Consider the following 20,761-nt stretch of genomic DNA (forward strand, 5'->3'; position numbering starts at 1 on the left):
ACAGTTGTTTTTAAATTTATTTATTTTTTATATGTAGATACTTGTTTTTATTTTTATCACTATCCGTTAGGAAACTTTTCCATTCATACTCAAAACTAGATCACGCTTAATTGGAATTTTATTTTAATTTATTTAAAGCACGCGTTATAAATAATAAATTACAAAAATAGTGCTCATTATCGACGTTTAAATAATACAGACGACTTTCTCTAAAAGTCAAATGAATGGTCACATTACATTTTTGTATCTTTTATAACAGTTCGTTAAAACATTCAAAAAACCTCGATCGAACCATCTTTTTCGTTTGAAAATAAATTAATGGCGAGAGGAAATCACGGCATAGGTACATACAATACTTAGCTATTCTTTCAAGATCTTCATCCATAACGATTTTCAGGAACCAAATTAAACCTGGTAGGTATCAGAAATGATTAAGCAATAACATTTCTCTTTTAAACCGGTTATGTTTTTGCTTAATTAATTAAAATTCTAAAACGACTACAACATACTATAAACACACAACAAATTTGTAATACAGTAGACATTCCAAAATTTTAATTAATGACCCTGTCACCAAAACACACGTTCATAAACCAGAATTAACTATTACAGTTTATAATATATAATATTGTGCAATAACAAACTATGTAGTTAACATTAGAATATAAATGATCGCCTTCATAAGAAAATGATGTATCTTTTAATTATATATTCCTAATATATCCACGGACCAAAATACTGTAATGTTGTAGGCGAAGTAATTAGATACAAATGTAAAAATAGTTTTACATAAATAATCTCACATCATATTGTTATATTTCCTCTGATTGTTGGGTTGCCTGGTAGAGATCGCTACCTAGCGATAAGTCATAAGGCCGCCCTTTGCTTTTTCTGTAGTCTTGTATTTGTTATATACAGTGCAACCTTAATATAACGTACCTCAATATAACGATTTCCTCGATTTAACAAATTTTTCGTAATCCCCTTGAATTGTCCCTATGATTCAATACAAAATATCCCTTTACATTACGAACATTTTTTGCGAACAACCTCTTTATAACGAATTTTTAACCATCAAGAAAAGTATAAATACCTCTAATTAACGAATTTCGTCAACCCAAAACCTTTATATAAAGTTCCAACCAATGTACCTAATGACTCTTAATCTCATAGTATGTGATTCATGTCGCGACGCGACGGGTGCTTTTATTCGTAAAACGATCATTTTTGTTTAATTTAAATTGGAAAGTAATGTGAACACTGCTGCTCGTCACTATTGTTAAAGATTCAAGTTGAAATGGATCAGAAACGTAAAAGACCTCTTTATAACGAATTTTAGACCAACCTAACCTCAACATAACAAACCTCAGTTCAACGAATTACTTGATATAACGAATATTTATTTGTTCCCTTCAGATTTGTTATATCGAGGTTGCACTGTATATCTATTTATGTATTTTCAAAGCAATAAAGTATTTTCAGTTATTCATTCATAATACCTACTCTTTTTTCTAATGAAATATGCTATTAATTTGATTAGTTTTTTTAATAATGTTGTTGAAATCTATTTAGATTTCAACAACATTCAAAAAATCAAGAGAATCTTCATGTCGATTTCGACATGAAGAGTCTCTTGATTTTTTTCAATTTAAAATGCATTAAGATTATCATTTTCATTTAATGAAATCCCTGACACAATATTTAAAAGTTACGTCATATTTATACAAGTTGTAAACCGTAAAGAAATCGACTTAATTGACACCAAAATAGAAGAACCACTAAGAGCCATAAAAACATTCTGTTTTGGAGTTATATAATTCTAAATTACATAGTAAATAATTGGACTACTTTATTGAATGTAATAAAAATCCATGTGATTATTTAATTAAAGAAAAAAAAGTGATACAAAAATGTTACATTTGTATTTTATACGAAAAAAGTTTAAGATTGTGTCAATTAAAATAATTGTATCAATTTAAATAATTAAATGTTGCCGCTTCACTCATAACTATTTTTTTTATAAAAGACGTGTTTATTGTGTATCTATTTTTGTATATATTTTGATGAATTTATTTTTTATCATTAATAAGTAGAAAGCAAGTAAATAATGAATGAAAACTTTATTGCACACTTATCACGCGCACCGGTTTCTACAGATAAAAAATTTAAAAAATTGGCTACTTAAGCAGTTTTTGAGCTAATCTTATAATAGATAGAAAAACTAATAAAAAGTTCGTGTTCGTTCGTTCGTGCGTAATTTTTACTAGAAAATAGCAGAAATATAGAAAAATAAGACAATTAAATTAAAAAGGTGGGTGTGAAATACAATATACTTAAATATGTAGTAAATACATTGTATAGGTATTGCATAATACGTATTAGGGAAAAATATGGAGAAAATAAAAAGTATAACCTTTAGTGTTCAAGTTATTCTATGTTACACAATTATCAAGGTTAATTTTTACTATACTTAAGTTTAATATACATGACGATTATTCTTGCGTAATATAAAATAACTTACATTAACATAACTATAAAATTATACAATTTTAACGTATGTTTAACTAATGTTATGTCACGAAATATAATGAAATTTTATTGATCATTGAATGGACTCGTAATGTGGATCATATTAAAATCCAAATCGAATTGAAGACGTAAGTTGTTTTTTAAGACATTAGGTATACTTTGTATTTCTACCTAAAGTGCTCTTACCCACATAAATTGTATGTTGTGATTCTCATATTATGTGCTTTGTTATCAACAAATTGGTGATTGCGCCATGGGCGTAGCCACGGTGGGGCAGGGTGGGGCGCTTGCCCCACCCTGGCTCTGACCTGGAAGGTACCTACCTAACCAAATATAAAAAATAAATTGTCTAGGTACCGACTACAAAACTTAATATCCGTAAGAAAATTCACACTCGAAAGTCGATCTAAACAAAAAGCTTGCGCACGATTGACCACAAACGTAATCCTCTTGTTTCTCGTTTGTGAGTGTGAGTCAAATATCTATGTGCAATCATTTACCTCTAAATTGACTGATTAACAAATTGGCATACGCTCAGCGCTCAAACAGCTGAAGTTAGGGACACATTTTTGGATGATGACCATAAAAAATTCATTGAAAATTCATTGAAAAATTCATTCAAAAATTCATTTCAGAAACGGCGAAAATTCACTTGCATTGCATATCTCTTCTTCGTCTCCATTACATCCATAAAAATACTTTTGGGCTACCGCGTCACTCGCCGAGCGCCCGCATTTCTACATATTTTAACACTCTACAACTCCAAAAATATGGGCACTAGTACTAAAAAATGGATAAATGAATTTTAGTGATTAATCCAATATTTTAAGAGTTGTTAGCCAAAAACGATGAACCGTTTCATTAAATAGGCCATAGGCCAATCGTAAACGGTAAGTTTTACAAAAAAGTTTACAGGGTATAAAAGATGCAAAATTTTACTCTCTACAAAAAAGTCCAAATAACTTTTGACCTTAAGTGCATAGTTTCCGAGATAACGGCCAAAAACTTTTTTTTAAGATTGCGAGCGAAGCTCCGCTTGGATCTGTCAGCATTTTGTGTTTTTATGGTCAGTGATGCTTTAGTTACTTACCTAAAATAAAAATGAAATTGGATCGGAAATTTAGTACGAGGTTAAATTCTTTATTTACTGGGTTATGTCTACAATTTAAAATAGTTTAATTTTCCATTTACGTAGACATGTTTAGTATTTTTCATGATAAAAAGAAATTATCTCATTCATGGTTTTTATAGAAAGATAAACTATCTAAAATATATTTTAAGGGTTCCAAACGATAAAAGAAAAAAAACGGAACCCTGATAGGATCAATTTTATGTCCGTCTGTCTGTCAAGACCCTTTTTCTCAGGAACACGTGGAGGTATCATGCTGAAATTGTGAAAAAATCAAACTACTAGCTAACGAAATCAAAAAGATGAAGCCGTTTTGCTGAAAGTTTTCGACATTCGCATGGGTCGCAAGGAATCAAAACCTACAAAGTACTTCCTGTGAACCCAGAATGAATGAAATTTTGTATGAAGTAGACTTATTACAAAATTTCAAGGTTTCTTTGATTCCCTTGTAAATGTCGAAATGTGTGAAAATTTGCAACATAAACGGCTCTTTTGAGTGTGTTGGTTTATAAGTTTGTATTTTTTCACAGCTTCAAGAGACAGACGGTAGACTTTAGTATTCAATATTAATTTCAGCTTGATACCGCCACGCGTTCCTGAGTAAAAAGGTCTTTTTAGACAGACAGACGGACAAACCTTCGGACAACAAAGTGATTTTATAAGGATTTCGTTTTTTTCGTTTTGAGATCCGAAGCCCGAAAAATTAACCGGGATAAGACCACGTGTATAGTTGCCTAGTTACGTATTATTTTTTATTGTGCCCCACCCTGAGCCCATGGCTAGCTACGCCCATGGATTGCGCCTATGATTTCCTGAATAAAATTAAAATTCTAAAGGTTTAACTGTTTGATTGTTTGTAAATAAGGCATTTACATCGTTGTCTTGAAATAATGAACTGAGAACACTTAACTGCATAATGTTAACATAATATGTAAAATAAATTACATAAATCAAGTTGTCTGGTTAACATACAGTATAGTAAGATCACGCCCTATAAATATATATACAATTATATTAATTATTGATCTCTACTGTGCAGCTCAAACTTCATTCATTAATTGAATAGGTAAGTATTTAAAGTAATTGAGTCAAAGATAGGTACTACACGTATGATATTAGTGTATTATTGAATTCTATTATATAAGTGGGTACTATTAAAAATTATATTAACGCCCAGATAGTCAAGATACCATTATGCTTTGAAAAGCAGGAAGTATCAATATCCGCTTATTAAAGTTCGTTTAAGAATCTATTTCGGCTACTTCTGTCATCACATAAATTATGTACTAGGAATTCATAGGCCAAGTATATAAACTTGATTAACTTGCAACGAAACATATTATTATAATAAACCCTAGACTTAAGCGCGTCACACACGGTGAAGATACTATCATATTTTATCTTAAGATACTGTTATATTTTATATTACAGTATCTTAACGCATCCGGTATCAGCGTTCGGACCATCATTTTTCTTTTTGTCATTGCGTACTTTAGACTCTTGTAGAACCGCCATCCTGTTACAAATGACCCACAAAATTTCGCGTCATTTGTAACAGGATGGCGGTTCTACAGGGGTCCTTAGTACGCAATGACAAAAAGAAAAATGATGGTCCGAACGCTGATACCGGATGCGTTAAGATACTGTAATATAAAATATAACAGTATCTTAAGATAAAATATTATAGTATCTTCACCGTGTGTGACGCGCTTAACTCGCTCACTTCTTAGTAGACCTTAATTCTTAGCTTAATTCTTAGTAGGAAATCTTAAAGTTTATGTGCCTCTAGAAAAGGACTCCTCTGGGAAAGGGAAGGTAAGGTAAATAGGACCTAGAAAAGGTAGGGAATCAAGTTGTAACTAATTCTAAAATATGATGATGATGATGTTTTTTGCTCGCTCTATCAAAAAAATATTAAAACATAGAAGTTTGTGTGTACAAATTCAAACTCAAACATTTATTTATTCAATTAGACTTCTTCTAGAAGCACTTTTGAAACGTCATTACATATTTTTAACATTAACCACCGATTCGGAAAGCAGTATCTACGGAGAAGAACCGGCAAGAAACTCCATAGTTGCTCTTTTTAATCATGTCAGTTTTCCAATTTGTGGGTTCAGAAAATGCATTTCATACAAAAACTAGAAGATAAGTTACATATTTTTTAAATTTATTAATTGATTATTTTAATCAGTGTTTACATTTCTATCCGGTTTGATAACGTCTTATCTTTATTCCATGTCATAACTGTCAATCTAAATTTTTCACTTTCACGGTGAAATCCCTGAACCGATTTTGATAAAATGGCATGCCTGAACTCTGAAGATCTCATATGAGGTAAGAACCTTTTAAAAAATTACTATTAAAATAGGGTAACAGAGTTTACGGAAGCAGAATCGGGGTCGCAAAGCTAGTTAGTAAATAAAAGATAAGAGAATGATATCGTTTACAAGAATGTTGTAACTAGACAGGTATCTTTTAAAATAAATATTGATTTTATAAGAATTTTAATTTGCTTCATTATCCAAATGACACAATTAATTACTTTGGGTATTAATGTTGAATTAATTTTATCACAACGAAGGTTATTTTTAAGTGGTAATTAAATAACAAGGGCTATATACAGGGTGTCAGGTTGGTATACTAAACTACTAAGGAGCATACGCTGAGTTCGTAAAAAATACTTATAAAATTCCAGACGCATTTTTTTTCAAATAGATTAATTCTTAAAACACTATGTGTACACCCATAACAAACAACCCGCCCAACTTTACCTCCCGCACGTGAGCTATCAGCTATCGTTTAAGATTATGTTTTCATAGACAAAATGCTCACATTAGCGAAGTAGTTTATGCCGGCTGCGCGAAGCTAGAGAAGGAAACATAGATTTTCATTCATTTTCATCATTTTTCATAATTTTGTTGTTTAAGTATTTTTTACGTGATCAGTGTATGCAAAACTACATACCTACTCCCTTCGCGCTTAGTATACCAATAGTGAGACACCCTGTATACACATAGTTAAAATCGTAAAATTTCAATTAAAATAATGACTTTATGGGACAATAATTAGGTGTAATTAAACTCCTTCTTCTTAGCGTTAGTACCTAGGTATGTAATTGTAAGACATTCGATCGATGTGTTACTTTCCTTTTACAAATCTAGATAGATCCGATTTATATTTATAAGGCTTTTTTTACGCTGCATTTAGATTAAACGAGCGAATGCTCATTCTAACCCCACTATGTCAAATTCTTTTAGTGTAAACAGGCGTAGAGCATTCTTTTGTTGTTCTTAGTGCGTTCGAAAAGAACTATGCAATGCTCTAATACTGAACAACACTGAATACGAGTTTTCGTTTACACTAAAAGATCACGAAAAAATGTTCTTGCTAGAGCTCTATGCTGGACTAAATGCACCGTTAGGCGAACGAATTTTTTTACAATGCTCTTTTCACTAAAAGAGCATTGTAAAAAAAATCGTTCTCTAATATCAAATATAAAAATCTATATTCACTAATATAGAGTTACGAAACTTTGTACAACATTTGTTTTTTTTTTTTTTTTTTTTTGTGTGTGGTGTCTCTCAATGTTAGCCAGAAGGGCTTCTACATTTTAACGCGGACGCGGGGGTGAACTGAAGGTTCACCCTGGTAGCGACATGCACAAGGGCGTCCCCCCTTGACGGGGACCACGAACCTCGGCTTGAGCTGTCGCTTGAGTGGAGGAGGCCAGAAGGGCCCTAATCGGACGGGCGCTCACCCGGGTGGGCGCGGGAACGCGGAACAAGGGACCTCGTCTTCGCCGGTGAAGACGGTGTACGCTTTCTGCTGTGGTGTGTGCGGTGTCGCGGTTGGTTCGACGTTGGGCTTCAATCGCCGAGTCTAGCCGTGCGTTGGCTTTGGTAATGTCGTCGTCGGAGTCGTCCAAGACGTGTCTCGGCCGCCTGCGACGACGAGTGGGATCGGGATTCGCGACGTATGCGATGGCCTTTGTCACCAATGGGTTGGGGTGGTTTTTAGCCTTGTCGAAGTAGCGCTTAGACGCTTGCTTCATCCATTGGGCTATGGTGGGGAGTTCTAGGTCCCTATGTAGGTCCACGTTACGCACGAACCAGGGCGCTCCAGTCGCCGTTCTCATGAACCGCGACTGAATCGTCTGGAGCTTGTGTATGGAGCTGGGGGCGCAATGCGCGAAAACTACACTACTATAAGTGAGGATTGGACGGACCACCGTTTTGTAAAGTGTCACCTTATGTCTAAGGGACATTTTACTGCGACTGTTTATAAGGTAATAGAGCCGGCTAAGAACATAGCTGGCTTTCTTACGGACTGCCTTAATGTGGGCTTTAAATGACATGTGTGCGTCTAGAGTGACGCCTAAGAATTTGGTGTGCTTTTGCCACGGAATGACTTGGCCATAGAGTTTGACACTATCTATGGCCTCGGGGCCGCCGCGCCTGAAGAGCACGGCGGCGCTCTTGTCGGGGTTCACAGTGATACCCCATTTGCGAAACCATTTGCCTAATGCATCGGTCGCGGATTGTAGGAGTGGAGCTATTCTTTTGCGGTGTGGACTCGACACGTAGAGTGCCGTGTCGTCCGCGAAGAGGGATAGTTGCACTTTATCGTGCTTTGGGATGTCGCTAGTGTATAGCGCGAATAGGAGGGGCGACAAGACGGAGCCCTGAGGGACTCCGGCCTTTGTACAACATAGAAAGATACTTAAGTAGGTACATATTTATTTCAGTATTAGTCAGACATCTACATGTAGAATCCTACGATTCTTAGTAGTTTGATGCTAACATAAAATAGCGGATTTTAGGCGCTAAAATTATTAGATACTTATTGATAGAGGTAAATGTGTAATTTGTATTTCCATAATTGTATTTGTATTAGGAATTGATTATCATGTTTATGACAATGTCAACGCTAATTAAGACTGAAAACTGATAAAAACGTAGTACGTTAATTAGAGAAAATAATCTAATTTTGTCGAATAATAACATTAATTAACTTACTGTCAAGCGTCCATTGACCTGAGCTTCGAAGGCCCCTTCAGCTATCATGTCTCTACATCCAATTTCGCAAATAATCACAATCCTATTATTTCACACGTTTGCTCTTTTAACGAATTATCACAATTACGAAAGGTAATTCTTAATATTTTTATCACTAAGGTTTTAACTTTTATGCTAAGCAACGAACTATTTTTCCATAAAATAACACATTTCAAATAAGTAACTTCTTCATAAAACATTTATATTGCTATTTTTAATGGATATTTTTTAAAAACGTTACAATTATAATTTTTATGGATTCAAAGCACGTTTGTTACTAAATATTCGTTGAGTCACTCTTATCACAATTTTTTGTAAATCTGATAAAGAATAGTGTGCCTCTGTTACTCTTATGAAAAAAGGACAGCCGTCTCTTTCATGTATGATATGAATAATATTATTGTCCAAAAAATTGTCCTGCTTCATTGAGATTATTAATTTTTTTTAAGCTAATCTTCGATTCGTGTTAATAATAAAGTTTCCATACGTATGGATATAAGTAAGAATGTCAATATTTTAATTGTTAAAATTCTCAATACATGTACATATTGATTTCTCTCAGAAAATTACAATATTTGGGTACGGTATTCAAAACCATTCGTCAATAAAACGACAGTTTCAAGAAAAATTAAAATGAATGGTAGAGCCATTTAATTCAGAAATATTTTCGTAATCATGCATTGTAGTATAAGATGTGTATTATTATAAAAAATATATTCTTATTGCGTATTAAAATAAAGCCAAATTTACCCTTAAAAGTGATAAGCACGCAATAAACGTTTATCAGTATGTTTAGTAACTAATAAGTTTTAGAATTATTTATATTTTATAGATTAGTTCATGGTCGCATAGAAAAACATCAGTTACAACGCATATTCTAACCGAAATTATAACATAGAAATTTAGATTACACAAATGTTATCACTACATAGTATAAAACAAAGTCACTTTCTCTGTCCCTATGATCTTTCAAACTACGCAACGGATTTTAATGCGGTTTTTTTAATAGATAGAGTGATTGAAGAGGAAGGTTTTACTTTTTAGTTATTGTAGTTATAATTTATTAGGTTTAAGTCAAAACGGGCGAAGCCGCGGGCGGTAAGCTAGTTAGAATTAAAATAGAAACGGCCTATAGCTTTTGCTAATATACTAATGGTGGAATAATTTTTAATTTATATATTAATGGTGCAAGTTATGTTCATTTTAAAAATCTATTTCAATTGATCAAAATGAATCAAAAATCAATTCAATCTATACTATTCCATAAAATTTCTAAGTTTTAAAAACCATACATTAATTAAAAATGTTATTTGAATCTATGAAGGCTTATAGCACTTTACAGCCTTTTATAAAACCGTATAGCGTTTTATTAAACCCGTAACCGACCGAGAGGTGGGATTAAAACACGATTAAAAGCATAAATGAATGGGATTATGGGATAGAACTTAAGAAGGTGGGATTAGGGATAAAGGTTCACGCTCAACAAGTTTCAAACTGCGTTTGGTTTAAAATGTTTTTATTTTTTATCCAAGAAAGAATTATCGGACGACGAGTTAATATTTTAATTTTGTAAATTCTTTGCTATTAAACCGCAATTCTTTGCTAGTAATTAGTACTGTTTATAATTCGTAAGTGCCTAGTATTGTACATAAAGAAAAAACAAATACATATGTAGGTTTTAATTTTTATAGCATTGTTACATTTTTCACCAATTATCTATGTATTTTATGTTATCAATTGCATTAATAACACCGTAGTAGAATCACCGTATTATAAGATTAGTTATGAATTAACTAGTGTAAGATTAGTTATGGATTTAACTGTCATTAAATACATATAATGATTATTCATTATGATGCGAGATATTTTTATTTTTATAAAATTGAGGAAATATTGTGTAAAGTTACTTCATAAATAAAACTATGTTCATGCGTACGTATGCTATTATACTTGATGCAAGAAAGGATATCAACAATCGTTTGAGCCGTTAAATTGTTAACGCAATTATTACCCAATAAAAAACACTTCAAGAATAACAAACAGTTTGGATTCCTTCGTTCGGTAAGTATATAATTATCTAATGACTAAATAATAGCCTAAGTTAACGAAATAATTACCTAATAGACAATACAAATAGATGATTTAAAATCCTTTGTTTTACTAAAATGGTTCAAAATTCAAGATTTTTAGGATTCATTAAAATCTAGATCTGAATTGATTGCTTATTGTTCTTCAGTGGAATTATATCTTGATTTTCATTGTTCAAAGTAATACAGTAATTTGTAGAGCGGGGTTGCACTACCCTTTTGTTTGGCTGTATTCAATTATTATTTATTTTAATTGTTTAATATTTAATTTTTCGTTATATCAAATGCTAACCTACTTATTATTATAAACCTGAAGTAAGGAGATTGCATGTCATTCACGCATATCTAAGAATAATATGATCAGATTTTTAGAATATTTGGCATAATGAGTAGATATGTAAGAGCATTTGTAAGAGCAATGTCTTTTTAATTAGTATTGGTTTAAACTACGGGCTCCAGCTTTTATATTTTCATCATCTACAACCAAATACACATATATATTCTTTACTATTAATAAATAAATATTTTCTTCTTGTCAAAGTTCGTATAATATAGGTAGTACATAAATTAAAACTGCTATATCGACAAAATGTTATTTTAAACAGTTTTTCGTTTTTTAACTTCCAAGTTCCGAAGAATGGAAGATATCGACCTAAAGCTTTAACAACGAATCAAATAATTTATAACAAAGTCAATATATGTTATGTTTGTTATTTGGTGTGTCTAGAAATATGTTTTAATCTCATATCTAAATTCAAGTATGTTAATCGAAAGAAGACTCCATAAGAATTAATTTTATTAGATCTTTATATTGACGATGATAAGTTAATGTATTTATGTAGATTATTACGTTGTTAAAAGAATTTTTAAATATGGCAATAGACAAAGAGGCCATACAGGCGATTTAAAGACTTTTACAAAGAAGGATGACCGGTTACTTATTTGTTTAAAATAATAAATTATTTTCTTGAATTTTTTATTAGAACAAACTTTTTTTAAAATTAATACTTAATATACGATGGTTTCAAGAATTATAGAACATGTATTTGAAGCCTTTTCAGGCAAACACATCCGAATCAATTTGATAGTCCGTCAATCATATACCTACCTACATATTTGTATTACTTTATTATAGAATCAAGAAGAACTACAAAACAGTTACAAATCATTTATTTAATAAACTTAAAAACCTCAACTTTATATCAAGACTAGCTTCCGCCCGCGACTCCGTCCGCGCGGATGTCGGTCTTCGCGTGGATGGTTTATTTCTCCATTAACTCTGACAATGACATCTTATTAATATCTATTGGACCCAAATACGGCTGGGCCTATAATAATACGCAACGTGTGTTCGCGGTTCTACAGAACAACGTCTATGGATAAAACTGAAAAATTAAGATAATTTTTTTCTACGTATTTTTCCAGGATAAAAAGTATCCTATTTTACGCCCAGGATAATAAGGTATAATTATTATACCAAGTTTCATCGAAATCGAACCGTTAGTTTTCACGTGATGTCTTCACATACAGACAGACAGACAGACAGACAAAAATTTTTTAATCACATATTTGGGTTTGATATCGATCCAGTAACACCCCCCCTGCTATTTATTTTTTCAATATTTTCAATGTACAGAATTGACCCTTCTACAGATTTATTATATGTATAGATAACTATCTTAGTTATCCAGTTAAGACCAGTTGTTATTTGGATTAAATAGAACACAACATGTTACTATGTAAAATTGATAAAACCAAACTATTTGATTAGATACATAATAAATAATAATTAATTGAGGAACTGTTAAAATAGTTCTAGATAATAGATAACCCTATTAGCCAGTGAAATATATTCATTGAGTATTTAGTAATGATAAATTTAGGACATCGATACTGTAATGATCTTTACAAATTTGTGTTTGTGTAATTAAGAAGATAGAAATAATCTTATTTTTGATAGATGTTACATGTTCTTAAAAATGAGAGAGCTTCATTTTGTAGAGTATGTTTTTAAAATGATTAACAAGACAAAAAAAATTGCTCTTTAACTAAATTCAGGATGACAAATTATAATTGAGTACCTACTCGTGTGTAAAAATATTATTTATTATGTATTTGCTAAACAAATGATATTTAGATCGTCAAACAAAACTGCTATAAATTAAATGCGATTGAAAATTATAAATTCATAGTTAAATAGGTACTTATAGCAACGTAACCTACCTGTAACGAACGCTTCCCATTCCGATTGGCAGGCATGCTAACACGAGCACATAAACACAAACACACACAAGTCACACACTAAATACTCCAAAATATCTCGATTCACGTTCAAACGAAACAACTAACAGGCACCAAGTACTCTTATCTTAACGCCAAGACGATATTTGCCCTCACGTATTGATAATGGCCAAGAATAAATCACGAAATGTAATTAATTTTATGATCTTTCACTTGCAGAAGCAGCCAAGCCGCAAACAATACTATTTTACCAAACAACTCGCCTTCATAAATTATTAAAACAATCTTCGTTATTATTATAAAGGCCGTTGACCGATTCAATGACTCGATGGATTATTTATTTATCTACTTATGCGATAGTGTTTAAGAATTAAACTTATGTGTTGATTATTAAATATTTATATATTTTGTAATGCACAGAAAGTTTTTAAGTGTTGAATTTTTCAGAAAAAAGTATGGTAGAGCCACACTGTAGAGCTTCAAAATTTCCTTACATGTTATACGCCTGTCTGTAGGGATTTTTAACTGATCAAATAGTACTATAACTAACTAATTGTGAATTGTTTAAATTTTTTTTATAATATTTTCATTAAGATTTTCATTTATAATCCAGTCTGTAGGTATTTATGCTCTACAAAAGGTGGCGTAGAAAATGTTTTGAAACGATATTGTTTAGGTATGAAAGGTTAATCAAAATCCAAGTTTTCGACCTTGACGGACCCAGGCGCTAGCCGCCATCTTGAATTAAAGGTGCTAAAATTAGGTATATTTTAAATAACTTCTCAATTGTTTACTAAATCACAAAAGTATCTATGAGGGGTTCAAAGAAGACAAAATTACCTGCATTTTTTTCATACATGATTATTCTGTAAGTCTTAAAGGTAAAAAGTTACAAGCGACGGAAATAATAATATTTACAGAAATCATATAATTTTAATTTTGTTTAAAAATAGTACAGCTATCATTTTTTAATTCTCTTTGATGGCCCGGGCTGGTTAATGGTGGCTTCTTCATTATCGTCGCTGAAATTTTCTGTTTCATTGTCTGTATTTTTAGTTTCCAACCATGAAATTTCGTCATCATGACCAGAAGAAATCGAAGACGCTGGAGCACGCTTTCTAGTAACTTTTTACGGAGGGGACATGGATAAGGAATCCTTAGAAGATATCCGATATGAACGATTCGTAAAGTTATCAATAAAAAGTAAATTTAATCGACGAAATTTCATGGTTGGAAACTAAAAATACAGACAATGAAACAGAAAATTTCAGCGACGATAATGAAGACGCCACCATTAACCAGCCCGGGCCATCAAAAAGAATAAAAAAAGATTGCTGCACAATTTTTAAACAAAATTAAAATTATATGATTTCTGTAAATATTATTATTTCCGTCGCTTGTAACTTTTTACCTTTAAGACTTACAGAATAATCATGTATGAAAAAAATGTAGGTAATTTTGTCTTCTTTGAACCCCTCATAGACACTTTTGTGATTTAGTAAACAATTGAGAAGTTATTTAAAATATACCTAATTTTAGCACCTTTAATTCAAGATGGCGGCTAGCGCCTGGGTCTGTCAAGGTCGAAAACTTGGATTTTTATTAACCTTTCATACCTAAACAATATTGTTTCAAAACATTTTCTACGCCACCTTTTGTAGAGCAGAGGCTTTTACATTTCCCCACAGACTGGACTATTAAGTACCTACTAATTATAATATGTAGGATGAAACCGATATAGCGATAGTGACAATGTGACAAATGACAATAGAATGTGCCATCATTCCTTTAACTCTTCGAATATATTATGTTTTGAATTATACATAACTGGTTCATGATTTCTCTTCAATATGGCAGAATATTCACGACGATAATATGTTGTGCTTATAAATAGGTTCAATAAGTCTATTGATATTACCCTCATAGGAGGCCCGTGTCCCAGCAGTGGGAACGTATATAGGCTGATGAAGATGAAGACACTATTCACCTCAATTTCAACGTGGGAAATTAGGTACACAACAGTTCTCATATTTATTTTTAACTAGCTTCCCCCCTCGGCTTCGCCCGCGTTTTCAGAGAAAAACCCGTTCCCTATGTCCTATCCTATGTCCTTAAACCTATCCTATGTCCTTTCTCGGGTATCAAAATATATCTATACCAAATTTCATTCAAATTGGTTCAGTAGTTCAGGCGTGATTGAGTAACAGACAGACAGACAGAGTTACTTTCGCATTTATAATATTAGTATGGATTAATTTATCTCCTAATCATTTTCTCCTACATAAATAACTTGACGAGTTTTAATAAGTCATTAAAAACACTTTATATGCAACAAAGTCCTTTCAACATTCGATTGTTACATTTAAAATACTACAATGTCATTTGTCAATATAATTACATCAAAATAGACTTAGAGAGCTCTGAAGTTCGCCGTAACCAGATAACTTAGTATTTAGTCACCTATTTTTATCTTCACAAATAATTTCTATAGGATTTACGTGGGATTTTATACCGATAATTGAAATAATTGAGATGTTCTCGAGAAAATAAAAATAAAAATAAGTACCGCTCTATATTACTTTGTTTGTATTTTTTGTTTGATTTTGTTTTGTTTGTGTGTGCAATAAAGTGTTTATTATTGTTTATTATAAAGGCTACCGAAGAAAAGCATAATATTCCCAAAACTTTGTAATATTTTGAATTTCTACTTAATCTACTTTCTTACTTAACGAAGGGTAGTTTATTTTATCAAAGCTAAGTAATTAATTTAAAGTAAAAACCCACAGGCCACAATCCGTATAGACTAACTATTTAAATAAATAAATAGGTTAATCATGTTATGCCTTACATAATATTGTTTTAATAATCCAATTAAGTATTTACACACCTATATAAAACGAATCTTTATATAAGCCCGTAGGTAAGTCTCTAGACATATTGTAATTTGTGATCACGATCATCAAATAAAACCTCACTAAATAAATTTTATTTTTAACAGCTGTTACATAAAAATAATATGTACAATCTGATTTGATAAGCTCTACAAGATTGACGGCTTTTCTCCGAAGCGCATCGCTTGATACCATGTTTGATCGACGTTACCAAAATGCTGAAGAATGCTGAAGGTTCTCAATCCGTTGCTTTTTTTTATAATTTTACAATATGAAAATTCTAACGAAATATGTACTTACATATAATTTAACGAATCTTTAAATGTAGGTATCTATAAAAATAAATGCTTGTCTCTATGTCTGTTATCTGAGTCGGTACAATCAAATCGACGTTGTACCACAGACGAAGCAGGGATGCACAGCTAGTATGTGTATAAAATTTCACAACTAAGGTCACGAGCTCACGACCACAAACAAACAAACACAACAAATCTTATTTAAACATCAACCTTTAATTAATTTATTTCTGAACGAATCGTGCGGCTGCTTACATAAATAGCAAAGACTAGGTCTTCATGACATATGCTAAGATTTAAGTACTAATAGCCTTCTGTGCTGTCTATAAATAATATTAACACTAGATACAGTACTGAGTGCCTAAGAAGCCAATCAATTAATCTTTCACAACGCCCACAGTATCCTAATTTTCCACATTTTCTAAAGATAAACAACAAAGTAGACATGTCATGGTCATACTTCGTAAACAAATTGATGTTATGATTAATATTTATGGAGCTTCGCTTATAATCGCATCACATGAAGATTACCTATTTTGAAATGTAGAAAATTATTGGATACTCTCCTTCATTTTTTTCTAATGAACCGATAACTTAAATTATGACTACAAATTAATTAGATACGTTAATAGGCATGACGAAAGATTTTGAAATTCTCTTCCATAATGTGTGTATACGTTTACTATACAAGAAAAACCCTATATTTCGGTAATATACTTAAATTTAACGAAGATAAAAGCCATTTTTCAAAAAATATTTATTAACTGTGCCAAAACAGCTCGCAGGTGTCATGGCGTAGGCGTGACGTCACTGTTTAGTAAATACATAATTATTTGTACGCATTGCGAAGAAAATTAAAAAAATATTTATTTAATATGTGTTATATAGAAACGAATTACCTATATTGAGAGATGTGGTTACCGACTGTTACCGTTTACATTAAAAAGCAATCAATATGATTTAAACTGAAGCCACAAATGTCGAAAAATGGTTTAACTATTGTCATATCATATCGTTTTTGTACTTCCCTGGAAATTGATTTCATATCATAAAACCGAAAAAGTTCTCAATACACACCGTATAATATTTAAATCCTGTTTATATTACCTTATTTCACAGATTCTTACATCGCCGAAATAGCTCAGTTGGGAGAGCGTTAGACTGAAGATCTAAAGGTCCCTGGTTCGATCCCTGGTTTCGGCAACCCTTCTTTTGTATTTTTTTATTTTATTTATTGTTACAACTTCGATTCACAATACTTTTTACTAATACATACTTAGTTAAATGCAGTTATGATAATTTTAAACTGTTTTTTATTTTTAAGAAATAGCCCTATAGATGATATGAGACCTAGTCTACGTTTATGCTTATTTTTATGAAAAATTTAAAGGAAATCGTTTAAAAATATTTAATCTAACTAGAAAAGAGTCCATTGTAACATTGTCTCCGAAATGCACTTGAGTCTGCATTGTTAGTTGATTGCACTAATAGTTTCAATTAGCCCTTACTCTGTTATCTTGTTATTATTGTTCCTTAGACCTTATTGTAAGTACATAGTTACAAACCTTTTTCTTCGAAGATCTTTTCCTAAATATCAGTACTACTAATAATAGATATATACAATTTTTTTTTTAATTTTTAAACCATTTAGGTAAATTTATCAACCATTTCTTGAGAAATATCTAACTACATATATCGAAAGCAAAAAATATAGTATTTTTAATTTTTTTCGGTTTGTCTGTATGTACGGTCGGGCTAAACTCAGAAAGTACGGATTTACTTCAAATTTTGCATGAATTACTAACAGGTAGGGTCAAGATATAGCTATAATCTATATCATCACGCTAAAACCAATAGGAGTATAGCAATGCAGGTAAAACCGCGGGGCATAGATAGTTGTACATATATAGTATATACCATGTTTACGTAAATAACGTGGAAAATAAAATTGTTACACAACTTCTAAATAATCCGTAACAATATATAATGTATTGAAGATGTCGTGATTCGATGTAGAGCACATCGTTCTTTAATTGTATTACAATTATTTAAACGTCAACTAATCAGCTTCTACTGCTTCTACTTCTACTACGATTTAACATAAATCTTTGAGTTTGAAAAAAATACTAAACTTTACAAATAAATAAACTTAACTTCATTAAACAATATAAACGGTATATACTCTACCTATCAATAATTTTATATTTTAAATCTTAATAGTAAAAACAATCCCCTTTCAAACGCATAAAAAATTAAATAAAAATTAAATTATACTGCAAAAATAGACGTTATTTTCTATTAAACTATTTCTGTCCTATTTCTATCCATTGCCTTCTTATAGAAAACAGCATACATACACACAAATACGCTGAGTCCTGCTAACTGTACTTTACTACCGAGTACCGGTTATGTAACAGTATCCCCGAAAACTTACGTAACAAGTTTAAAAGAAAACTCAGGTTGCCATTCTTTAAATTAGGTCAAGCAATGATTAGGTTTATTTGCACCGCTTTTTTGTATTTTTTTTAATAATATCAAATTAATTCATTTCAAATAAATAACAATAGTAAATGATAACAACATGATTGAAACTAAAATTATATCTATAAATTTGGATGAATTACATGATACATCTATCTAAATTTGTTGATAGATACTTATCAACTAATCAATAAAATATCGAGTAACCTTATGTATCTATTACTAATGAAATGAATACTTTTCCTTTCAAATCTCAACTTACAATATACATACATATCGAATGTGGGTAGGTACCTATGTCATTCATGTTTGAAACTATGTAGTTGTATCCAAGGTCCTCCTTGATAAATATATTTAGTGACGATAATAATTAGGATAGCACTCACAAGTGTATAATTAATTAATTATACATAATTAAATTTACGAATAAATAAAATATATTTACTATTTATTATGTACGTAAACAAATACAAGAACCTAAATATTCAATTTTTGAGGTTTCGCTACATCTTGCGGTTGTAATATTGTAATCTGTGAATGTAACCTTATCCAATAGATTTCTAGATTTATCTGTCAATCTAAAATTTAGTCATTCGAAACCGGTACCTACATAGACTATTTTAAATAATTAAATGTCGTTAAATCGTAACGTATTCACAAAACTCGTCACACTAGTGTGTGACCAATTTAAATAGAAATAATCCAGTTTTGATCGAATTTTTTAAACATTTGCTATTATTTAAATATATTTACGTCATATGATTAGGTACATAAATTGATTAATTAGTTACTTACCATTTTAAATCTTATATGTATAAGTAAACAAAAGAAAAAAATATATTATGTTCAAATCTAATGCTAAATGAAAACTCTACCTAATGTAAAGCACTTCCTTCATATTTTAAAATATTCATTTATCGGAAATAATCTTAAAATGAAAAGATAATCCATCTAATGTTTCGATAACTAATCATATCAGCTGTTATCACCACGACACAATTTTATCTTTATCTGAATTTGAATACATTATAAAGACGCGAATACCTATATTATTAGATTTATACGTCATCAGTCACACACAATCATTAGATATTATTCATTGAACTCATTTTACTTTTAAAATAAAAAAAATAATAATAAAAAATAAATATATACACCACCGTATTCCTATTCATAAAACACATTTCTTACACACAAATTGCATACATTTACCGCTTCTAGATCGTAACCTAAAAACGCATACACCGTGTCTCAAACGAAAAAGGAATAAAAACTTGAAAAAAAACACAACACACAAAGCGCCATCTAGTAAGTGCGGTTAGTATTAAAATTGACTCACCATTTTCAAAATTAGAATTTAATGGTCTGAAAAATTGTTTACTATTTTCACGGTAATTTGTTCTGACGTCGACATGTCTTTGAAGGCCGCGGTAGTAGTTAGTACTGTGGTTGGTACTGCGGTTCGCGCGCATTCGACGCCCGGCGTATTGTGCCATATGCCACCGCGCGATAAGGTTGTGTGCACAGACACTACTTATGCAGTTAAAAAAATAACATCCTGCTATAAATTTGGATTTTTTATCTGTTGCTTTTTATTTATATTCGATAAAAAGACGATATCAATCAATAAATGTATTGGTAGTGTCTTGTTTATGTCATGTGTTTGGAAGAGCTATTTTGAGAATATTTCAATAGTATGTTAGTAGTTAGTTATGATATTAAAAATAAATATATTATGTTCTCTATAAAACTAAGTACGTACACTTATAGTGGTGTATTTGATATTGCTCTTCTAAACTCTAGATAATCAGGTAGGTATTCTTATGAAGGATAGAAAATAAAAAGCAAATAGTTTTTATTAATTATATATTTATTAAGGCAACAGAACTAACTCACTTACAAGAAATCTAATTCTAACTTATCCTAAAATTCTTTTAATAGCAAATACATACTTCAAATTAACAATACACCGATGTTTTTAAATATTTTCAACAATCACAGATTATCACAATATTCACAGAACATCGCTGTAAGAACAAACTAATAGAAA

General features: G+C 31.1%; 1 protein-coding gene and 1 non-coding gene across 2 annotated transcripts in view; one reads left to right on the plus strand and one right to left on the minus strand.

The window, feature by feature from the left end:
* The window catches only part of Rab32 (RAS oncogene family member Rab32), a 34,521-nt gene extending 21,371 nt beyond the window's left edge, over window positions 1-13,150 (minus strand). Inside the window, exon 1 of the mRNA XM_089696136.1 lies at window positions 13,026-13,150. Coding sequence (XP_089552262.1) covers window positions 13,026-13,061 — 36 coding nt within the window. The 5' untranslated portion in view covers window positions 13,062-13,150. The remainder of the gene's footprint in view (window positions 1-13,025) is intronic.
* A 4,210-nt stretch (window positions 13,151-17,360) lies between these two features.
* On the plus strand, window positions 17,361-17,433 carry TRNAF-GAA (transfer RNA phenylalanine (anticodon GAA)). Its single transcript has one exon. It is a non-coding gene; the product is annotated as a tRNA-Phe (tRNA).
* The last annotated feature ends 3,328 nt before the right edge of the window (window positions 17,434-20,761 follow it).

This window comes from Colias philodice, chromosome 6 (assembly GCF_061535455.1).
Source record: "Colias philodice isolate Cphi_HAF_F1 chromosome 6, ilColPhil1 Martin Lab GWU primary, whole genome shotgun sequence".
NCBI lineage: Eukaryota > Metazoa > Arthropoda > Insecta > Lepidoptera > Pieridae > Colias > Colias philodice.